At 39.6% G+C, this 21,445-nt stretch overlaps 1 protein-coding gene across 1 annotated transcript in view; it reads right to left on the bottom strand.

The window, feature by feature from the left end:
• The window catches only part of INVS (inversin), a gene marked incomplete at its 5' end in the record, with an annotated part of 306,815 nt that overhangs the window by 70,397 nt on the left and 214,973 nt on the right, over positions 1–21,445 (bottom strand). Inside the window, 3 exon segments of the mRNA XM_083377072.1 lie at positions 8,313–8,396; positions 9,911–10,137; positions 11,198–11,939. Coding sequence (XP_083233198.1) covers positions 8,313–8,396; positions 9,911–10,137; positions 11,198–11,939 — 1,053 coding nt within the window.

Here is a 21,445-nt window from a genome sequence, read left to right as displayed (position 1 = left end):
GGTCCGCCCATGTGCTTGTTTCTATGTTTATATTTTGTGTACTTGTAAATAAGTCTATTGATGTCCATATCATATCTATTCTCAACCAGGACAGGTGTCTGTTAGAATAGAATGTACGGTATATTGCTTCTTTTCCGGATATTTTTCTCTCCAAACATCTAGAATATTTAATTTGTCCACCACATTATGAAAAGATTTTGGAAGTGTTCTCCTTAGGGTCTTTTTTTTGTCGTATTATAATCCAGCCCGGCCTTTACAATAGCATTGAAATCTCCAACCATACATATGCTTTCAAATTCCAATTCTATTATTTTCTGGTGTAATTTTGAATAGAAATTTTCTTGGTTTTCATTTGGGGTGTAAATCGTTACCAGTAAAGTATTTTTACAATTCATAATTACTTCCACCATTAAAATTCGCCCTTCTTCATCTGAATATAACAATGTAGTTTGTATTGCTTTTTGAATATATAATACCACACCTCTTTTACTCTGATCTGCAAGTGAGGTATATAATTCCATTTACGTTTATCGAAATTGCTTTTATTTTTTCTTCCATGATTATTTATTTGAAGTTTTAGTTGCTCTCATTATTCTCATCTCTCTTTGCTCTTTTGCCTCTTTTGCTCTTGTCTCTTCTCTCAACACCCTTTCCTCCTGTTCTATGCTATACTTACTGCGTTGCTTCTCTGTCTCGTCTCCTTGCTGTCTGATTACTTTTTCCCCTCTCAGCCTTTCTTCTTGCTGCCCAAAGTATTGATCATAGAAAAGTTCTGCTTTCTCTATTGTGTTCAGTCTATGTCTCTGTTCTTGCCAATTTATCATTAATCCTTCTGGTATTAACCATCTAAAATTTATCCCTTTTTTAATTAAGCATTTTGTCAGAAATTGATACTCCTTTCTCAGGTCTCTCACTCTTCTTGGGATCTGTCTTAACATCACTATCTCTCTTCCTTTATATTTTATTTTAACATTTCTCATTAGTATTTCTCATTCCTGTGGTATATTTACCCTTAATGCTTTTTTAGTAAATCTTATATTCACCTCTCTGGGGAGAGTATTTCTCATTGCATATCTAGTGTATATTCTAAATATCTCATCTATATCATTAATTATCTTTTCCTTGCTTTCCTCCAATGCTTCTGCTAATATTCCCGCCATTACATCTGCTAGGTTCTCTCCCTTTTGTTCTTCAACATTTTGGAATCTTAAATAATAATCAGCTCTATCCATCTCTAAAGCAATAATCATTTTCTCCTGGTTCCTGTCTGTTAATGTAAGTCGGTTATCAATCTCCTCTCGTCTCTTATCTGTTAATTCAATTCTTTCTTCTACTTGTTGCAATCTTTGTTCATTTTTCTCCATCAGTTCTTTTAGGTCCTCTTCTAGTTTGCCAATCCCTTCTTTGAAGTCTGTGTGTAGAGCCAGTATCATATTTTTCAATTCCATGTTGGATCTATCTTGCTGCGTTGTGTTGTCTAGTGATTTCTTTGCCACAAGACTCTGTGATATTAGGGCAGCTGTTGCTGGGTGTGTTGTGGTCTTCTTCATTTTCTTCAGTAGTTTGTAATCCAAATGTCGATGGGGTATTATAATCCAAATGTACTCCCCCCCAAAAAAAAGAGTACGAAAAATTTCAGCGACAAGTAAAGGTGAGTACAAAGGGAAAAGGAAAGAAAAAGAGAAGGAAAAAGCCAAATATCCTTATATCTTTAAAAAAAATAAAAAAGAAATTAATCCATACAGGTTACACTCTTTGTTCGTTTCAGAGTCTCTGTGCCTTAGTCCAAAAGAAAAAAAAATCAAAGTAAAAAACAATCCACCATTTCCTCAAACTAAAAAAACCAGACTCTGTAAACTTCTTATCAGTGAGTCTAGCAACTGTCATTCAAGGTCACTTGTTGTTGTTGTTAGTTGCGAAGTCGTGTCCGACCCATCGCGACCCTATGGACAATGTTCCTCCAGGCCTTCCTGTCCTCTACCATCTTCTGGAGTCCATCTAAGCTCACGCCTACTGCTTCAGTGACTCCATCCAGCCACCTCATTCTCTGTCGTCCCCTTCTTCTATTGCCCTCAATCTTTCCCAGCATTAGGCTCTTCTCCAGTGAGTCCTTCCTTCTCATTAGGTGGCCAAAGTATTTGAGTTTTAGCTTCAGGATCTGGCCTTCTAAAGAGCAGTCAGGGTTGATCTCCTCTAGGACTGACCGGTTTGATCGCCTTGCAGTCCAAGGAACTCGCAGGAGTCTTCTCCAGCACCATAGTTCAAAGGCTTCAATTCTTTGGCGCTCAGCCTTTCTTATGGTCCAGCTTTCACTGCCATACATTGCAACTGGGAAGACCATAGCCTTGACTATACGGATTTTTGTTGACAGGGTGATGTCTCTGCTTTTTAGTGTGCTGTCTAGATTTGCCATGGCTTTCCTCCCAAGGAGCAAGCGTCTTTTAATTTCTTGGCTACAGTCCCCATCTGCAGTGATCTTGGAGCCAAGGAAAATAAAATCTGTCACTACCTCCATTTCTTCCCCATCTATTTGCCAGGAATTGAGAGGGCCAGATGCCATGATCTTGGTTTTCTTAATGTTTAGTTTCAACCCAAGTTTTGCACTCTCCTTCTTCACCCGCAACACCAGGCTCTTTAGTTCTTCTTCACTTTCTGCCATTAGAGTGGTATCATCTGCATATCTTAGGTTGTTGATGTTTCTTCCGGCAATCTTAATTCCAACTTTTGATTCATCTAGCCCTGCCTTTCTCATGATGTGCTCTGCATATAAGTTAAATAGGCAAGGCGACAGTATACAGCCTTGCCGGACTCCTTTCCCAATTTTGAACCAATCAGTGGTTCCGTGTCCAGTTCTCACTGTTGCTTCTTGGCCCGCATATAGATTTCTCAAGAGACAAATAAGATGGTCTGGTATGCCCATCTCTTTAAGGACTTGCCACAGTTTGTTATGATCCACACAATCAAAGGCTTTAGCATAGTCAATGAAGCAGAAGTAGATATTTTTCTGGAACTCTCTAGCTTTCTCCATGATCCAGCGTATGTTAGCAATTTGATCTCTAGTTCCTCTGCCTCTTCGAAATCCTGCCTGTACTTCTGGTAGTTCTCGATCCACATACTGCTGGAGTCTAGCTTGTAGAATTTTAAGCATAACTTTACTAGCATGAGAAATGAGTGCAATGGTGCGATAGTTTGAACATTCTTTGGCACTGCCTTTCTTTGGAATTGGAATGTAAACTGATCTTTTCCAATCCTGTGGCCACTGTTGAGTTTTCCAAATTTGCTGGCAAATTGAGTGTAGCACTTTTACTGCATCGTCTTTTAAGATTTTGAATAGCTCAGCTGGAATACTGTCACCTCCACTAGCTTTGTTGTTGCTCAGCTTTTCTAAGGCCCACTTCACTTCACATTCTAGGATGTCTGGCTCGAGGTCAGTGACCACCTCATTGTGATTATCAGGGACGTTAAGCTCATTCTTGTATAATTCTTCTGTGTAATTTTGCCACCTCTTCTTAATCTCTTCTGCCTCTGTTAGGTCCCTGCCATTTTGGTCCTTTATCATGCCCATTTTTGCATGAAACGTTCCTTTCATCTCTCCAATTTTCTTGAAAAGATCTCTGGTCCTCCCTATTCTATTGTTTTCTTCTATTTCTTTGCATTGTTCATTTAAGAAGGCATTCTTATCTCTTCTAGCTATTCTTTGGAATTCTGCATTCAAGGTCACTTACTCTCCCTTTTTTTCTTAAGCTTCAAGGGTATTCTCAGCCGAGATACTTGATTCATTGCCTTCTTTTGCCTTCCATTGTTATCCGCCGCTGCAGTTCCAGGAGAGGAGCAGTTTAAAAATCCGCTCCCGCCCACTTCTCCATGGCTTCAAATACTTCTTATTTCCCCCCCCCACACACACACACAGTTTCTAGCATTTAAGGATTCTCAATGTTCTCACCCAGGCAATCCTCCAAACTTACTTTCAAGATCTTCCAAGTGGCCGCCCTCACTTGTGATGGCTCGCAATGACCGTCTGACAGCTGCTGGTCCAGGAAGTTTCTGTCAGCTCTCCAGGAGGTTGTGATCCCTCCTGTGCTGCCAAAACTGTGCCTCCCTTCTTCACTGTCCCTACAGGACAGCTCTGATCTGTCTGAAACTCTGACAGATCCCCCAAACAGCCGAAAAGCGACAATACTTCAGGAGCTTCCAAAGGATGTTGTCCCGCCATGGCGCTGGTGCTCCATTCCACCCATCCTTAAGACAGTGACTATATTAGCTTCCTCCATGCCTGAAGCTGTCAAAGTGAAAGCCTTAATAGACTCTGGCTGCACCCACTGCTCAACAGCCCAACGCTAGTGGGGAATTTGGGCATTCCGGTGAGGAGACTAAAGCAACCAATCTCCTTTGGCCATTTAGATTGGACCATAGCAGGGGGAGGGGTACCAGCTGCCCTAGTCACCTTATCAGTTCCCCTGTCCCTGGGAACCCATGAGGACGATATAACATTTGTAGTGCCCCCAGGCATGGAATGCCCAATGATTTTAGGGCTGGAATGGTTAAAGAAATGGAACCTCTGGTAAATTGGAGGACAGCAGAACTCAACTTCCTGGAGGGGAAGCATGCGAACTTAAAACCCCAAAGGGCCCCTCAAACCTGAGGAGCGGAGAGAGAATCAGTGGGAGAAGGGGTTACCAGAAATACCAGAAGAATACCGGGACCTTGCTGAAGTTTTCAGTAAGGAATGGGCAGATGAGCTCCCTCCTCACCGACCCACAAGACAGTGCTATAGAAATCAAACCTGGGGCAAAACTCCCAAAGCCCAGGCTGTGCTCCATGAGCCCTAAAGAGATGGAGGAGATGGAAAGATTCATAAATAAAAACTTAGAAAGGGGATTTATTGAACCTGCCAAACCCAAAGTGGCCACTCCGCTCCTATTTAGGGAGAAGAAGGCTGGCACTATGCGCTTGTGCATAGATTACCCTGCCCTGAATGCAATTAGTGAAAGTAATCTGTATCACCTACCCCTCATGAAGAACATGTTATCCCACCTATTGAGAGGAAGGATTTTTACCAAACTAGACCTAAGAGAAGCATACTACCGCATTAGTCATCAAGAAAGGGGACAAATGGAAGACCGCATTCAATTGTCCAATGGATTGCTACCAATTCAAAGTTCTGCCATTTGGACTGCAAGCCCCCCCCCCCCGCAGTTTTTATGCAATTAATGAATGAAGCGCTAAGAGAGCACCTATTGAAGAGGGTCCTGGTTTACATAGATGACATCCTTATCTTCACTGAGACCAAAGAGGAGCATGTTAATCTAGTCAGAGCAGTTCTGAAAAAATTGTGGGCCGCCCACCTATATGCAAAATTATCAAAATGTGAATTCCACCAGAAAGAATAGACTACCTCGGGTATTGCATATCCCCACAGGACATTGAACTGGACCCCGAGAAAGTCAGGGTAGTATTAGAATGGACACCACCCAGCACAAGGAAACAATTGTAAAGTTTCCTGGGGTTTGCAAACTTCTACCGCCAATTCATCGAAATGGACCCTGGGAAAGTCAGGGCAGTATTAAAATGCCCCCCCCCCTGCACACAGAAGCAATTGCAAAGTTTCCTGGGATTTGAAAATTTCTATTGCCAATTCATCCCTTCATTTGTCCAAATAGCCCTGCCCCTCACAAACTTGTTGAAAACGAGGGGGGAGGGTCCCCCAGTGAAACCCAGCCAGCCCCTGAAGTGGACAGTGGAATGTCAAGTGGCATTTCAGAGGCGAAAGAGAATTTTTTCTGCCAAAGCTGTACTGAGACACCAAGATCCTGATAAACCTTTCATAATACAGGCAGACGTGAGTGATGTGGCGGTGGGAGCTGTATTATTACAGGAAAATGATGAGGGGGCATTGAACCGTGTACATATACGTCCAGGAAACTCAAGGAGACAGAACACCTTTGGGCCATGTGAGAAAAGGAGGCACACACTGTGAGGTGGTCATTACTTACATGGTGTCATTTCCTTGAAGGAAATAAAACCCCCTTCCAGGTCTGGACAGACCACAAAAAATTTGGAAGCACTAAAAACACCCAGGAAACTTACTCCTAAGCAAGGCTGCTGGTTTCAACATTTTCACCAATTCCGTTTCACACTCAAACATTTATCGGGGGGAAAGAATTTCCTGGTCGATGCATTATCTCTCATGCCCCAATATAACAGCACATGAGCCACTGACTCTAAACCACTTATGCCCGAACAACAACTGGCAGCACCAGTAACAACCAGGGCCCAAGCTAAAATAAAGCCGCAGGTGGATAGTCAAACTGGAATTGAATTCTGAAAATGAATGGTTCCAGAAAAATAGACATGTGTGCACAATCAAAGATGGACTACCTTGGGTGGGCGAGAAGTATACATACCTGCCACCCAGAGGATCAATTTCATGCAGTTGTGCCATGATACAAAATCAGCAGGACATTTTGGGTTTGTAAAAACCTTACACTTAATTAAAAGGTAATTTTGGTGGCCATCCATGAAAAAGGACATAGAAAGCTATGTGGCCAGCTGCCAAATGTGCACGACAGCTAAGAGGCTGCAAGGAAAGTCGCCCGGACTATTACAACCAGTGGCGAACCCCTCAGCCCCCTGGAAAGAAATAGCCATGGATTTTATAGTAGAATTACCAGAAACCAATGGGAACACTGTCATCTGGGGGATCACAGATTTGTTTTCCAAACAGGTGCACTTTATCCCATGTCAAAAGATTCCCACCGGAAAAGCCTTAGTGAAACTATTCATGCAGCACATTTACAGACTGCATGGAGCACCCCAACACATCATATCTGACAGGGGAGTACAATTTACGTGAAAGTTTTGGAAGGAAATTTTATCCCTCTTAGGAACTACTCAGGGACTGACATTCAGTCACCATCCTCAGGGGAACAGTCAAGCGGAACACGGGAACTCAGTACTGGAGCAATATTTAAGATGCTTTATTAATTTCCAGCAAACAAATTGGACGGACCTACTCCCTTTCGCAGAAGTTGCTTACAATAACGCAGTCCACTCCAGCACAGGCTACATTCCTTTTCAAATAGCCACCGGTCAAAGTTTCAACCCTATGCCAGAACTAATCCCAAACAAACCGGAAATCCCATCGCTGAAAGAATGGATGGCACAATTGAAAAACACCTGGCCAATAATTAGGAAAGCTTTAGATGAAGCTAGACAAGCATACAAAGCCCAGGCAGACAAAAAGAGAGTCGATCCCACAGCATTCAGGGTGGGAGAGATGGTATATTTATCCATAAAATACCTAAAATCCCTACAAACCTGTCAAAAATTCCGACTAAAATATATTGGACCTTTTCCAATTAAAAGAATCATAAATCCACTACCCAAAAATCTTAGGCAGATAGACCCAATTTTTCACTGCAGTTTACTAAAAAGGGAACAACAGTCACCCTTACAACCAACCCCTCCCACCTCCTATCATTGTTGAAGGAAAACACTTTGAGGTAAAATAAATCCTAGATTCTAGGAAGCACCATGGAGCAATTCGATACTTAGTAGCTTGGAAACAGCTCCCCTCCTCCGAAAATGAGTGAGTCAATAAACATCACGTTAGGCTGCTCAAATGTGTAATTGTATAGTTCAACCAGTTAAATATAAGAACACTACATCATTTTGGCACTTTTCCAAAAATTTATCTCAGAATGTGTAGGGTACTACGCACTATAATGACCCCACTGAATTAATTTATTTTACACATCTACACCTAATTACATGTTTATCTGACTTGTGTCCCTTTCCAAAATCTTCATGAACTTTTCTTGCAACTGAAGAATGGAAAATCCACAAGATGGTGGGGAAATCTTATCCCATTTGAACATCTAGAGATATTTTAAACTGGTGGGTGCCAGGACTGAAATTTTCTTTATTCGTGCTGATAATTCCATTTATATGATCAAAAAATGCATAGGGGGAGAAGTCAGCAGAAAAGAAGTTAGTGATTATAGGTATTCTGCCTCAATGAACACTGTCAATATATACAGGCATTACATACGATGTGGTGTTTAGTTTTAGTTTTGCCCTGAAGAAGCTAGCAATAGGATTAGTGAAATATCCTCCCATATTACCTGTCTCACATGGCCTTATCTAGAAGCCATTTCATCAATATTCACTTGCCATTTTTCCTAGCATGCTCAAGTAATCACCACAATAGGCTTTTTTTCTGATGTTGCTATAGCATGTACCTTTTGCCTCACATCTAATATTTATAAACACTATATTTATAAAGACAATAATCACATACATTGGAATTGTACCTGATATTAACTGAAGTTCACAAAATTGCTGTTTTGAAGAAGGCAATCTCATTGGGTGATTCACCTTTCCTTCTTGTGAGTGCCCTATAGAAACAATTTTCAAAGTGTATGAATGCTGAATGCCTCAATGAATGAAAAGCATTCAACAACATAAAATAAATAAAAATAATGATAAATAATGAATGCCTGTTTTCATCATTTTACCAAAAGACATCATAAGTTATATCTGCCTTCAGGAGGTAGCTGTTTCAGGGGTCTTCCACTGAGCATACTACTGCAATACCATATAAGGTAGAGAAATGCTACCTGAAGATATCTTCCAAATAAAACACCTTCACTTGGCCCTAGAAATCTATCAGCAACCAATCTAAACAAATGCTCAGAAGGTGAGTTTCTGCATTATTTGCCAACTAGAATTTCCAACTAATCATAAATGGCACCCTCCCCCATTTATTAAAGTAGCCTATCTGAGGCATGACAAGAGCCTGAGTCATGCTTTAGTATCTCTTGATTCAAGAAAGAATAAGAAACTAAGAGACCCACCAAATATGTCCAAAGGCGCTCCTGTCTATGATTTCTATCTGCTATTCTAACAGGAGTTGTTAACTCAAGGAGAATACCTAGATACATAAATTATAGCTAGATGATAGCTAGATAGCTAGACAGAAGATATAGACAGATAGACATGTTTCTCCAAAAATAAGACCTATCCCAAAAATAAGGCCTAGCTTGATTTTTGTCTCTGTGCCCTAACGCCAAAATAAACCCTAGTTAAGGCCAACTGGTACAAGGTGGGGTGAGGCACAAGTGTAAAAATCAAGATAGGGAAGGGGTGGGGGGGATGGAGCTACCCCATCCACCCTGCACCTGCTTACCTCAGGACTTCCACAGCCAGGCCTCCCGTGCCCCAACACCTGCCTCACCTCACAGTGGCAGCACTGACAGCCCCATCCAGAAGGAACCAGAGTGGCCGCCACCGGCCCATGTCTTATGCAGCCGCTCGCTGCCACTCATGTGGATCACCCCTGGTCTCCATTTCATCAGCAGAAGCCTTCAACAAAGGCTTCTGCATCTGAGAATGGAGCTCTGTGCACTGTGCCCTGGCCTCTGTTTCGCCAGCAGAGGCCTTCAGGAAGAAGCCTCTGATGATGAAATGGAAGATGGGGTGCGACACACGTGTCATCCGGGAGCTCAATTCTGGGCTGCAGAGGCCTTTCCTGTAGGCCTCTGCCAGCAAAACAGAGGACAGGGATGAGACACGTGAGTGGCAGTGAGTGGCTACAAAAGAAGTGGGCCGGCAGTGGGCACACGGGCTCCTTCTGAATGGGGCTGTTGGTGCTGCTGCTGCAAGGCAAGGCAATGAAAAAGACATCTCCTGAAAATAAGACCAAATGCCTCTTTTGGAGGCAAAAAATTATAAAGCCAGATCTTATTTCTAGGGAAACGCAGATAGATAGATAGATAGATAGATAGATAGATAGATAGATAGATAGATAGATAGATAGATAGATAGATAGATAGATAGATAGATAGATAAGTAGGTAAGCAGGCAGGCAGGCAGGCAGGCAGATAGACAGAAAAAAAGAACTGTGACTTACCATATATCTGCTTCAGAGTGGTTGACTTCTGTACCAAGTTGTTTCCTGAGACGTTTTTTTTCATGGCTTTTGGGATTTTGCCTGAAGTAAGTGCTTTTAGTGCAGTAAAGTTTAACTTTTTGTTCCAAATGGCCTTAATGCACAAGACAACTGTTTTTTGTTGCCATTCATCTTTGCATTGCTGCTTCATGCTAAAATGCTGATGGAATTGTTCTCTTAGCTGATAGCTAGAAAGAGAAAACCATGTGGGAAATTCTGTTTTAGCTTATCATTTTTTAACTCCAGATTTTTCTATTAACCATTTCTTTTTCAATTTTTTCAAGAATAACATTTTCTCTTAATTGGATTACCACCACCAACATCCCATTTTCAATGTTTTAAAAAGCAGTAAACAAATATAAAAAACTCAGGGATCAACAATAATCACGGTCTACATAGAATATAAAAGACATGAAAAGCAGAGAAATAATAAACCAGGGGGAAAAAGGAAATCGATACAACATTAATTCAGTCCTTAAACTTATAAAACACATATAACTTACAGAAACTCTATACTTTTACACCATGTTATTTTTAGAATATAAAGACATTTAAAAATGAATAATAAATCTGTTCCTTAATATGAGGATAATAATTTCATCTATAAATATATCCTCATTACTAAGCCCAAAGCTTGATAGAGACAAAATTATTTATATAATGTCAAATTCTTTATTTCAGGAGTATAAGTGAAATCTCATTCACTTTCTTGCCTTTCTCTGAACCTTTCATTGGCCCTTGGATATTCTGCTTTTGGACAGTTCTAACAAAACTATGTGTCCTTTCTTCATGAGAATGTTCCTACAGCTAAAAGACTGCTCACTGCATTATTTCTTATTTCCACATTATTATATCTAATATTCTTATACTTCAAAACTGTTTAACGTATCTGAAATTGTGAAAAGTTAACATGGGAAACAAAAGGATGACAAGTTTAAAAATAAAGCAATTTCCAATGTTCTATCATCTGTGCTTATCTGAATCACCACTTCCTGAATTCTGGGACTGATTATTTAAATCAGGTTGAGAAACACTGACTAAATCAGCAAAATACAACACAATAGAATCCTTCTAACTAGTCTATCTGTTTACATCCCTTCCAATTCACCTGACGCATTACATATATACTTGACATCACATTGCTCAAAGTATCCAAAGTACAATTTTAAATATATGCTAAGCTTCATGATTAAATCTTTAATAGTAATTAAAATGAGATAAAATGGCGGAATTTACCCGCATCCATACCTTCTCCAAGCCTTTTGAATAACATTTGCTGCATTATATTTCCTCTGAAAGAGCTCTTTTCTTACTCTTTCTTTTTCTATTACTTGCATCTGAACAAAACAAGGCTGATCTTCTGAATTCCTGGATGTTAACAGAGCTTCTCTGTTCAGGTTTGCATCACCTCTAGCCATCTTGTTGAGTGCAATTGTTGTAATACTTGCATTCTTGGCCATCAAACAGATGTCACTATTTTTCATTTTGTTGATCTGTGTAACTGTAGCATTTGAAGTAGCCTTTTCAACTTTCATTGTTCTTACTGAGGCAGTGCCAGGCCTGCTCAAGTTAGCCAAGGACCATTTTTTATTATTTAATTCTTTACTTTTTGTTTTTAATTGATGTGGGTTATTTTTAAATGCTATATTACATTGACCCAAGTTTCTGATACTTCTACTACTTCTACTAATGCATCTATCATCTTGAATAGAAACTGTTATTTTTTCAGAATGGTTTATATTATTCCTTACTGACCAGTTTGGATGGTCTGATTTTTCCCCAGAGTTGGGAGATTTAGTATTTGAATTATGCCTTTTATTGCTGATGTGCACAAACATACCAGCTGTTGTAGGAGGCTTGGCATCCCTGCCTAAAGTAGCAGATACAGTTAGATGCTTTCTTTCAGCTTGATGCCTACGTTGGTCATTATTCTTACAGGAATATGAAAGGATATAGGCAGGCTTGCTATTACTGTTTTCCTCACCTACATCTGTGGAAATGAGATAAATACAAATACGCTTGTCACTTATTAAATATGGTTAGCTTGGTACAGTTAAATATAGTAAGCTTAACAATTTTGAGACTCAATATTATCATGATACAAAAATAATTTTTCCAGTCAACTTTAAGATCTAGTTTTAAAGGTAAAAATAATTTAGAAGCTTAATACATAAAATATTAAATATAAGCAAATAATAGAGTATATATTACAGGATTCTAATACAGTATAAGTAATTTTTAAGCAGCCACATGCAAATCTTTACAGGATCCTCCTATTCAGTATCTTCCAGAACTAAGATTTTGTTTTTTAAAAATAAAATTTTGTTTTTTACAAATAACTCAAGGTAGTAAACATATCCAACACTCCTTCCACCTCCTATTTTCCATACAACAACCTATGAGGTGAGTTGCGCTGACTGGCCCAAGGTCACTCAACTGGCTTTCATGGCTAAGGCCAGACTTGAACTCATGATTTCTTGTTTTCAGGGCTAGTGCCTTGTTTTTAGATAGGAATTCCACTCCAATATAAATATGCATGCTTAAATGCAATTCCCACTATTCTCATATGTTCTATGATCCACAAGATGCTTTTAATGACAATTTAATAAAATAGGCATTTTAGTAATGACAGAGTTTGGATTATGGGAATTCACAGATTACTACTCAAAGAACTATTGCTATAGGTAAAAAACTAATTTTTCATTGTAATCTCTGTAATTTACACTTTATAGTTGAACTAGAAGACTTCCAAAGTCTCTTTTATTATTCTATGTTCTATGTTCTAATAAGGAGTTTAGCTGGTGAAAGTAGAGTTGTTCACAGAGAAGTCATGCCAAACTAGTCTTGAACAAAAGTTTAAATGCATCACAAATATAGCCAAGGATGTTGTGCTCTATTATATTGTTGTCTTAATCTTGTCACAGACCTCAAGAATAATTGGCTTTATATCAAGAGTCCTTTGATTTTTTGTCTACTATGAAAAAAAGAGTTTCTAAAAGGATGGTGGTACTTCTGAAGATAAAAACATAGCTGAAATGTGAGCATTCAAAGAAAGTCAAGCATATGCAAAAGAAAAAAGAAAAAGAGAAGACATTAACAAATTCACTGTAAATAGCAAAGCTAGGAATTATATTAGAAAAAAAAATCAAACAAAAAAGCATTGTTTCCTGATGTGTAAACAGCACAACGAATTTCCAAGCACACAGTGAATTCACTCACTTTGTCAGTTGACATAACCACTATTGAGAAGGGAAATTTATTGTAACAAGCAAACTGCTAATAACTCAAAATATTTAGACATAAGCAGTAGAAAATGGGAGCACTCTCTGTTGTAGCATGGGTTATGGAGAAAGTTACTAAATAAACTCTTTTCGGAGGCAAAAAGACATTGTTAAATATTAGCAATGCCTTTTATATGTCATAGTAAACAATTCCAAAAAATCAGGTGCTTTTGGCAGGTCCAATATATTTCTCTTGCAATTGTTGTAGATCATGGCAAAACAGGATTGACATGACCACTAAAATACTGTATAACAAGAATGTAATTAACTTACTCTATATCTTTGCAAGAATTCAGGTCATAAGCATGAAAAGGAGTACATTATTCAATAGCAATTAAATATACATTAGGGATGTACAGACTATTCTGCTTGAGCCAGAGATGCAGTGACAATTGTTTTGTGACAAAAGATATTCAAAGGTTCTTGCAATCTTTGCCAAAGCAAAGGAGTCACATTTTTTTGTGCATTGGCAAAATGCCTTCATGAAAGCAAGAGACAGGAATATTGGGGATGGGTGAAGAACTGAGTCCCCTGAAAATACATTGAAATCCAAAACAAAGTTAAAGTACTTGTATCTGTTAGAAAAAATCCCCAATGGGTTACTGTTGCAATTGATTTAAAAAATGAGACTGTCCAGTCTCTTCTTAAAAACTTCCTGTCAGGACCCACCTCAATCCACATCTTAGGAAATAAGAACTCTTGGATGCAAGTTTAGTCCAAAAGGAAAATGTTTACTAGGATGGAATCGATTGTGGCAATACAAGAAGGAATCTAACAGAGTTACATTTCAATCCTATATAAAGCATTCCCATTTCAACCCCCTCCCCTCATCCATTTGGTCAGGCTCCCATCATTTACTTAGGTGTCAGGCCCTTCCGTGGGAAAGGGAACTCTCCTTGTTTTTATTGTTATTGCTTCTTCCTTTTCAGTTGTAAATGAAGATGCGATCCAGATCTCTCTCTCCCCCTCTCTCCCCCCGATCAAATGTTTCCCTGGTGTTTGAAGATAGCCTATTTCAATCTAAGTAACCATCCTCTCCCCCCCCTCTCGGAGAGATGGCAGAATCCCCAGAATAAGCACAACATTCTACCTATACATTTATGAAGTGTGATATAAATGGATTCTGACAATCGGCTCTCCTTTCAGAAAAAAGATGGGTCCATCAGTGGGGAAAAGAAAACATATAAATGTTAGCCTGGTTTGTTCGGATATTCTGTATGAAACGTCTTAAGCAACTTAGGTGCTTTAACATGGACTTTCTCCAAACAAGCCCACTTTGTGGCTTGCCAAGATCCACTCCACCCAGTCACTGGTAAAGCTCTTTTTGCAACATGTGTACTGGCTGTAAGGTGCTCCTAAGGGCATAACAGGTTGAGGGAATACAATTCACTTCCTGAATTTGTTAGACTCCTCCCAGAGTCTTAGCTCTGCCCATCATCCACAAATGAATGGACCTTGTGAACATATGAATGACATACTAGAGCAAAACCTCTGATGCTATATGAACTACAAACAAGATAATTAGGCTGAGCTTCTGCCTTTCACTGAAGTAGCATACAATAACTCTGTACACAGTTTAGCATCAGATTTACCCCTTTCCAAGTTTACCAGTGCATATGTCATGCCCATGCCAAACCTCTCCCAGCAGACCCCTTCAAATGATTTGCTGGGTAAATGGATTAACACTCTATAAGATATCTGGCCTGTGGTTCATAAGGCACTAGAAGCTGGAAAAGAAACACAGAAGAAACAAGGTGAAACGAAGAGGGTAGCCCAAAAAGAGTTTAAGATAGGAGATAAAGTGTATCTTTCTACCAAGTTCCTGCAGCTAGGGCAACCTTAGATGAAAGAAACTCTAAGTAAGTTTAAGGATTAACAAGAGAAGCTTTAATTTTTGACAAACTCAACAAAATGAGTTTCAATGTGGAGAAAAGCAAAGTTTTACATTTATGCAGAAAAAAATCAAAGGTTTAAGTACAGATTAGGTGAGACCTGCACAGAAACAGCAACTATAAGAGAAGCCTTGAAGTCCTAGTGCATGAACACTTGAGTATGAGCCAGCAGTATGCAGCAGCAACTAAAAAAGCTAATATAATCCTGGATTGTATAAAAATAGGCATAGAATCAAGATCACGCGAAGCATTAGTACCGCTTTATAAACCCTAGTAAGACCACACCTGGAATACTGCAGCCAATTTTAATCACCATATCACAAAAAAGATGCTGAGACTTTGGAAAAGGTTCAGAGAAAAGGAACTAACATGATCAAAGGGCTGAAGACTAAAACATATGAAGAATGGCTACAGGATTTGGGTTTGGCTAGTCCAAAGAAAAGAAGAAATAGGGGAGACATGATAGCAGTATTCCAGTATCTGAGGGGCTGCCCCAAGGCAAAGGGGGCCAGGTTATTCTCCAAAGCACCAGAGGGTAGGACAAGAAACAATGGTTGGAAACTGATCAAAGACAGAAGCAATCTGGAATTAAGGACAAACTTCCTGACAGTGGAACAGCTTGCCTTCAGAAATTGTGGGCACTCCATCACTGAAGATTTTTAAGAAGAGGCTAGACAGTAATTTGTCTGAAATGATATAGGTTCTCCTGCTTGAGCTGGACTAGAAGACTTCCAAGGTGCCTTCCAGATTCTGTTCCATTCCATTCCATTCTATTGTATTCTATTCTATTCTTCTTCCAAAGGACTGAAAAACAGCTAATGTAGTTCCCATCTTTAAAGAAAGCTTAAAAAAAGAGATTCAGGAAACTACAACCAATCAGCTTAACAAAAATACCTGGAAGGAGATCCTGGAAAAGATAATCAAGCAACAGATTTGCGAACACATAGAACCAGCAAAGTTATAACCAGAAGCCAACATAAGTTTGTCAAAAACAGATCATGCCAAACAAATCTTACTTCATTCTTTGACAAAGTGACTAAATGAGTAGACCAGCAAAATACAGTGGACATAATATACTTGGATTTCAGTAAGCCATCTGACAAAGTAGACCAAAACCTATTTCTTGGTAAGCTTAAAAATGTGGGACAGATAGCATGTTCAACAGATGGGTTTGCATTGTAGTCCTTAATAGAACTACATTTGTAAGGAAGGAAGGAAACAGTGAGGTGCCCCAAGGTTCCATTTTTGGGCAAGTATTCTTCAATATCTTCATAAATGATTTAGATGAGGGAATAGAAGGAGAACCAATCAAATTTGCAGATGATACTAAACTGACAGGAAAAGCCATCACCCTAGAAGATAGGTTCTAGATCCAGACTTGAATATTGGGCCCTACCTTGCAAAATGAAATTCAATGTAGAGAAAAAAAGCAGGGCTTTTTTTCTCATAGAACGCTCAGAACGGCGTTCCAGCACCTTTTTTTTGGGGGGAAAAAAACTTTTCAACAAGCTGTGTTGAGATTGCCAGGAGCACGAATCAGCACGTGCTGAGAAACGCCGATCTCGCGGTCATGCAATCTCCCTCGCTCGATTTCAGCTTCCCTTGCTACAAGAGAAAGCAGGCTGAAATGGAGCGAGGGAGATTGCCAGGAACGCAAATTGGCCGATCTCGCTCGTGCTGCTGCAATCTCCCTTGCTTTGTTTCAGCCTGCTTTCTCTTGTAGCAAGGGAAGCTGAAACCGAGAGAGGGAGATTGCAGCAGCGCGAGATCGGCTGATTCGTGTTCCTGGCAATCACCCTTGCTCCATTTCAGCTTGCTTTCTGCAAGAGAAAGCCCGCAGGGCCGCCTCCGTGGGTACTGCTTTAACGTAGAGAGGGAAGGACAAAGATGGAGGGAAGGAAGAAAGAAAGGAAGGAAAAAAGAAGGGACAATGGGAGAGGGAGGGAGAGAAAGAGAGAGAGAGAAAGAGAGAGAGAGAGAAAGAGAGGGAGAGAGAGAAGGAGAAATAGGGAGAGAAAGAGGAAGAGAGAGAAGGAGAAAGAAAGGGAGAGAAATAGAGGGAGAGAAAGAGGGAGAGGGAAAGAGAGAGGGAGAGAAAGAAAGAAAGGGAGAGAGAGACAAGGAGAAAGAGGGAGGGAAATAGAGGGAGAGAGAGAAAGGGAGAAATAGAGGGAAAGAAAAATAGGGAGAGAAAGGGAGAGAAAGAGAAGGAGAAAGAAAGGGAGGGAAATGGAGAGAGAAAGAGGGAGAAATAGAGGGAAAGAGAAAAATAGGGAGAGAGAGAAAGAGGGAGAGAGAGGAGAGAGAGAAAGAAAGAGGGAGGGGGAGAGAGAGAAATTAAATTAGTAACATGATTGTTAAGTGAATCTGGTTTCCCCACTAACTTTGCTTGTCAAAAGGTTGCAAAAGGCAATCACATGACCCTGGAACAATGTGACCATCATAAATATGAATCGATTGCCAAGCATCCAAATGTAAATCACATGACCCTGGGGATGCTGCAACGGTCATAAGTGTGAAAAATGGTCATAAGTCACTTTTTTCAGTGCCGTCGTAACTGAACAGTCACTGGGCGACTGGTGGTACTCGGACATTGCCTTGTCCTAAAAGTGGTGCAATGGATGAAAAGGTTGAAAAGCCCTGTTTTAGTATACCGGTACTATTTGGTTCAGAATATTTTTTTTCTTGTTTTCCTGCTCTAAAAACTGGGTGCGTCTTATGGTCAGGTGCGTCTTATGGTCCGAAAAATACGGTAGTTCTTGCCTTGTTCAGCAGTGCAGGTTGATCCCTTTCCATCGTCCCACCCTTCCTTTCCTCACACAGCCTGTTACTTGACCACAAAGAGCTGCTCCCCAGCACATTAGATCACAATAAAGTACTGGTTGTCCTCTACCTTCTGGAGTGTTCAGTTTCTAATTTTAGGGCCTGTATCAATCAGATTATTGAATGGTGTCTGAAATGCAGCCATCTAACACAGAAATCCAAGCCACATGGAGTGGAGCCTTAAGAGCCAGACTAGAGTTTACAGATGCTCACTTTTCATAAAGTAAATCCTTGGCCAGGAGGCAGAATCATGCATCTCCTTTCTTGTGATCAGAGTTACTGATAAAACACACTATGCAAATACACAGATCTGGGTCAGTAAAGAATCCATATAGATAGTCTGACAGTATTTCTTATTTCTTTGAATCCACAACTAATCTTTGAATTGGACAGCATATCACATACCTCTGTCTGATATTATTACAGAGTTATAAAATAGACTGCTGTCACTAAATAATTATATGAGATTCTAGATCTATCAGCCCAGTTCATCGCAGGTCTGAACTCCCATGCAGTGAAAAGGAGAGGGGTTGCAACTTCTGTTTGTAGTTATCCACGTTTCTGCACACTGAGATAATCGGCCATCGTACAAATACAGAGCCTATCATGCTTTTATATTTATATATGGAACAGATACATTACCTGAAATTTTTGGAATGTGTAAAAAATTTGAACCAGCCCAGAAACTCATTTCCCATTGTTTGTGTATATAGAAAGTAAACCCTGAAATAGATTTGGAAAGAGTAAGGACTTTGATTAAATGGAAATGTTGCTAAGCATAGAACTGTTGAGTTAATTTGCAGCTGTTTCTGCTTTCTTTTTATGTGCTTATGATTTTAAATCACATTTTAAAATCAGCCAAATCAGGAATAAGATTGTGACTGAAAGAATACTAATTCTGAAATATAGTAAATATCTTTAACAAGTAACGTTAAATTTAGCTTTAGTGTAATTTGCTTGTTTACTGTAGCTAAAATAAAATTATATTTCTAAAGCATTGGTTTGGATCATTGGAAAGAAAAAAGATTTAATATTTATGATTCAAAAATATAAATATGTGAGAAACATGTTTTTAAAGATCTTTGCAGCTTGTTCTCATATATACCTTGCCACAAAGGAATAACTAAAATTATGAAATTTAGAATCTACCAAGCTTCCCTCCCATGGACAGAAGACAATCCATGGCAAATGTGAATCAGTAATCCATAGTTTAGCAGCAATAATAAATCTAATTATGCTATGCATATTTAAGTTAGCCAAACCCTGGAGCAGTGGTAGCAATCTTCTATCATTTTTTAACTCCAGATTTTTCTATTAACCATTTCTTTTTCAATTTTTTCAAGAATAACATTTTCTCTTAATTGGATTACCACCACCAACATCCCATTTTCAATGTTTTAAAAAGCAGTAAACAAATATAAAAAACTCAGGGATCAACAATAATCACGGTCTACATAGAATATAAAAGACATGAAAAGCAGAGAAATAATAAACCAGAGCTCTCCCGGGCCGCCAGAGTTGAAACTCTGGTGGTTGAAGGATCGAGCCCCCCCCGAAGCCTGAGTTTGCTCCAGACCTCGGGATGCCTCTGCTCCAGTGTTTTGGAGCAGAGCAGGGTGTAGCAACCATCCCTGCCAGCGAGAGTGAACTTCGGATTACTTGGATGCAGGCAGAGCGGTACAGGAGAATCATGTTAAAGCAAGTATATGATCTTTAACTCAGTGGACTTTGTGGAGTTTGTTAAAAGTGAAAGTGCGCAACAGGCTCAAGTGGGTGAAAATGGCTGCCAAATCTTCTAAAGTTCCTAGAAGCGTGGGGGCTTCCCCGGTGCAGCAATCTTCGTTACAAGCTTTAATGCCCCCCCCTGCACCTGCACCTGCACCAGCTTTAACAGTAAAAGATCTGCAGGATGTTTTGCAAGAGGCTTTGAAAAAGCAATCTCAACAATTAGCTGAACTTATGGAGGAGAAGCTTACAGAAATGAGGGCAGACATTTTACTTGCATTTCAAGGCATGGCTGTTTGTATAAAGCGTCTGGACGAGAGAGTGGAAGATCTCAGCCAAAATAATATCAGATTAGATGCTAAAATGACGGAGACTGAAAATGTGATGGATAAGATTGACCACGATTTGACCTTGGTACAGTATAGAGAGATGGAATTCGCTGTGAGAATTAGAGGTTTAAAAGAGGATTCTAAGGAAAATTTGAAAAAAACAGTCTCAGAGGCTTTGGAAGGTGTTTTGGAGCGTTCAGCAGAAGAAATTATGGAAGATATAGATAAAATATTTCACGTTAATTCATGGATTGCAAGACAAAGAAAACTACCCAGAGATGTGGTGGTTTAATTCACAAAGAGAGCAATTAGAAATGAGGTTATGCAAGCTTTTTATAATAACAAATTCGCAATTGCAGAACAAGAAGTTTTAATTTTAAAAGAGATCCCTCCAAGAATTCTAAGGAGAAGGAAGGAGTTTGCTTTTCTGGCAGAAGAATTAAGAAGACGGGATATTCAGTTCAGATGGGAGATTCCAGTGGGCATGGTGGTGATGTATGCAGGCACGAGACATCGTCTTCTCACTGTTTTACAGGCACGTGATTATTATGCTAATGTTTTAAAAGCTGTCCCTATACCACTTCTGGAATCTAACAAGAAGAATGGTGAAGGAGTGCATAAACCACAAAATGAGAGTACACAAGGTGCGGAAGGAGTTACGCAGCTGAAAGATGGAGAATTTCAGAAAGGCACAAGAGTGGATCAAATTTCAGTACCGGAGGAGGCTAGAGACCAAAGAATGACACGTGCTGCAGCTAGACGAATGAGACAAGAGCAAGATCGTCAGAGAGTTGTGACGGCACCTCCAAAACTTATTTACAGTGAAGCAGTGGGAGGAGCGTGACCCAAGAAAGTGCAGGTGATTTTGGAAGAGGCGCTCCAAAAGCTTCAGGTCGTGAAAGATGGCGACAAAACTTCTAACCTGGAATGTTAATGGTTTAAATTCACCACAGAAGAGGAAGAAAGTATTTCAATATTTAAAGCAATTTAAAAATGATGTTATTTGTTTACAGGAAACACATATCAGAGCGTCGGATCAAAAGTACTTGGTTAATTTGAGGTTGGGTACACCGTTTATTGCTTCAGCAACTGACAAGAAAAATGGAGTGGTTATTTATGTTAGGAACACCTTGACAGCATCTTTAATTGAAGCAGATAAACCAGGAAGATATGTTATGATTGAATTGTTAACAGAAGGCAAGAAAACGCTTTTGGTTGGACTATATGCTCCTAATCAACAACAAGGAGATTTTTACAGTTTATTACACAACAAGATTATTCAGTGGGATTATAAATCTTGTATTTTTATGGGAGACTGGAATGGCGTTTTGGATGTACAAGTGGACAAGGGTTTTTTTTTAAAAGCACCCCAAGTCATGCTAAACTGCCTAAAACTTTTTTTGAGATGAAGGATGACTTGGAATTGCGAGATATTTGGAGAGAAAG

This window comes from Vipera ursinii, assembly GCF_947247035.1.
Source record: "Vipera ursinii genome assembly, chromosome: Z".
NCBI classification, from domain to species: domain Eukaryota; kingdom Metazoa; phylum Chordata; class Lepidosauria; order Squamata; family Viperidae; genus Vipera; species Vipera ursinii.
The sequence above is the reverse complement of the archived record's forward strand: the minus strand, read 5'-3'. Positions and strand labels throughout refer to the sequence as shown.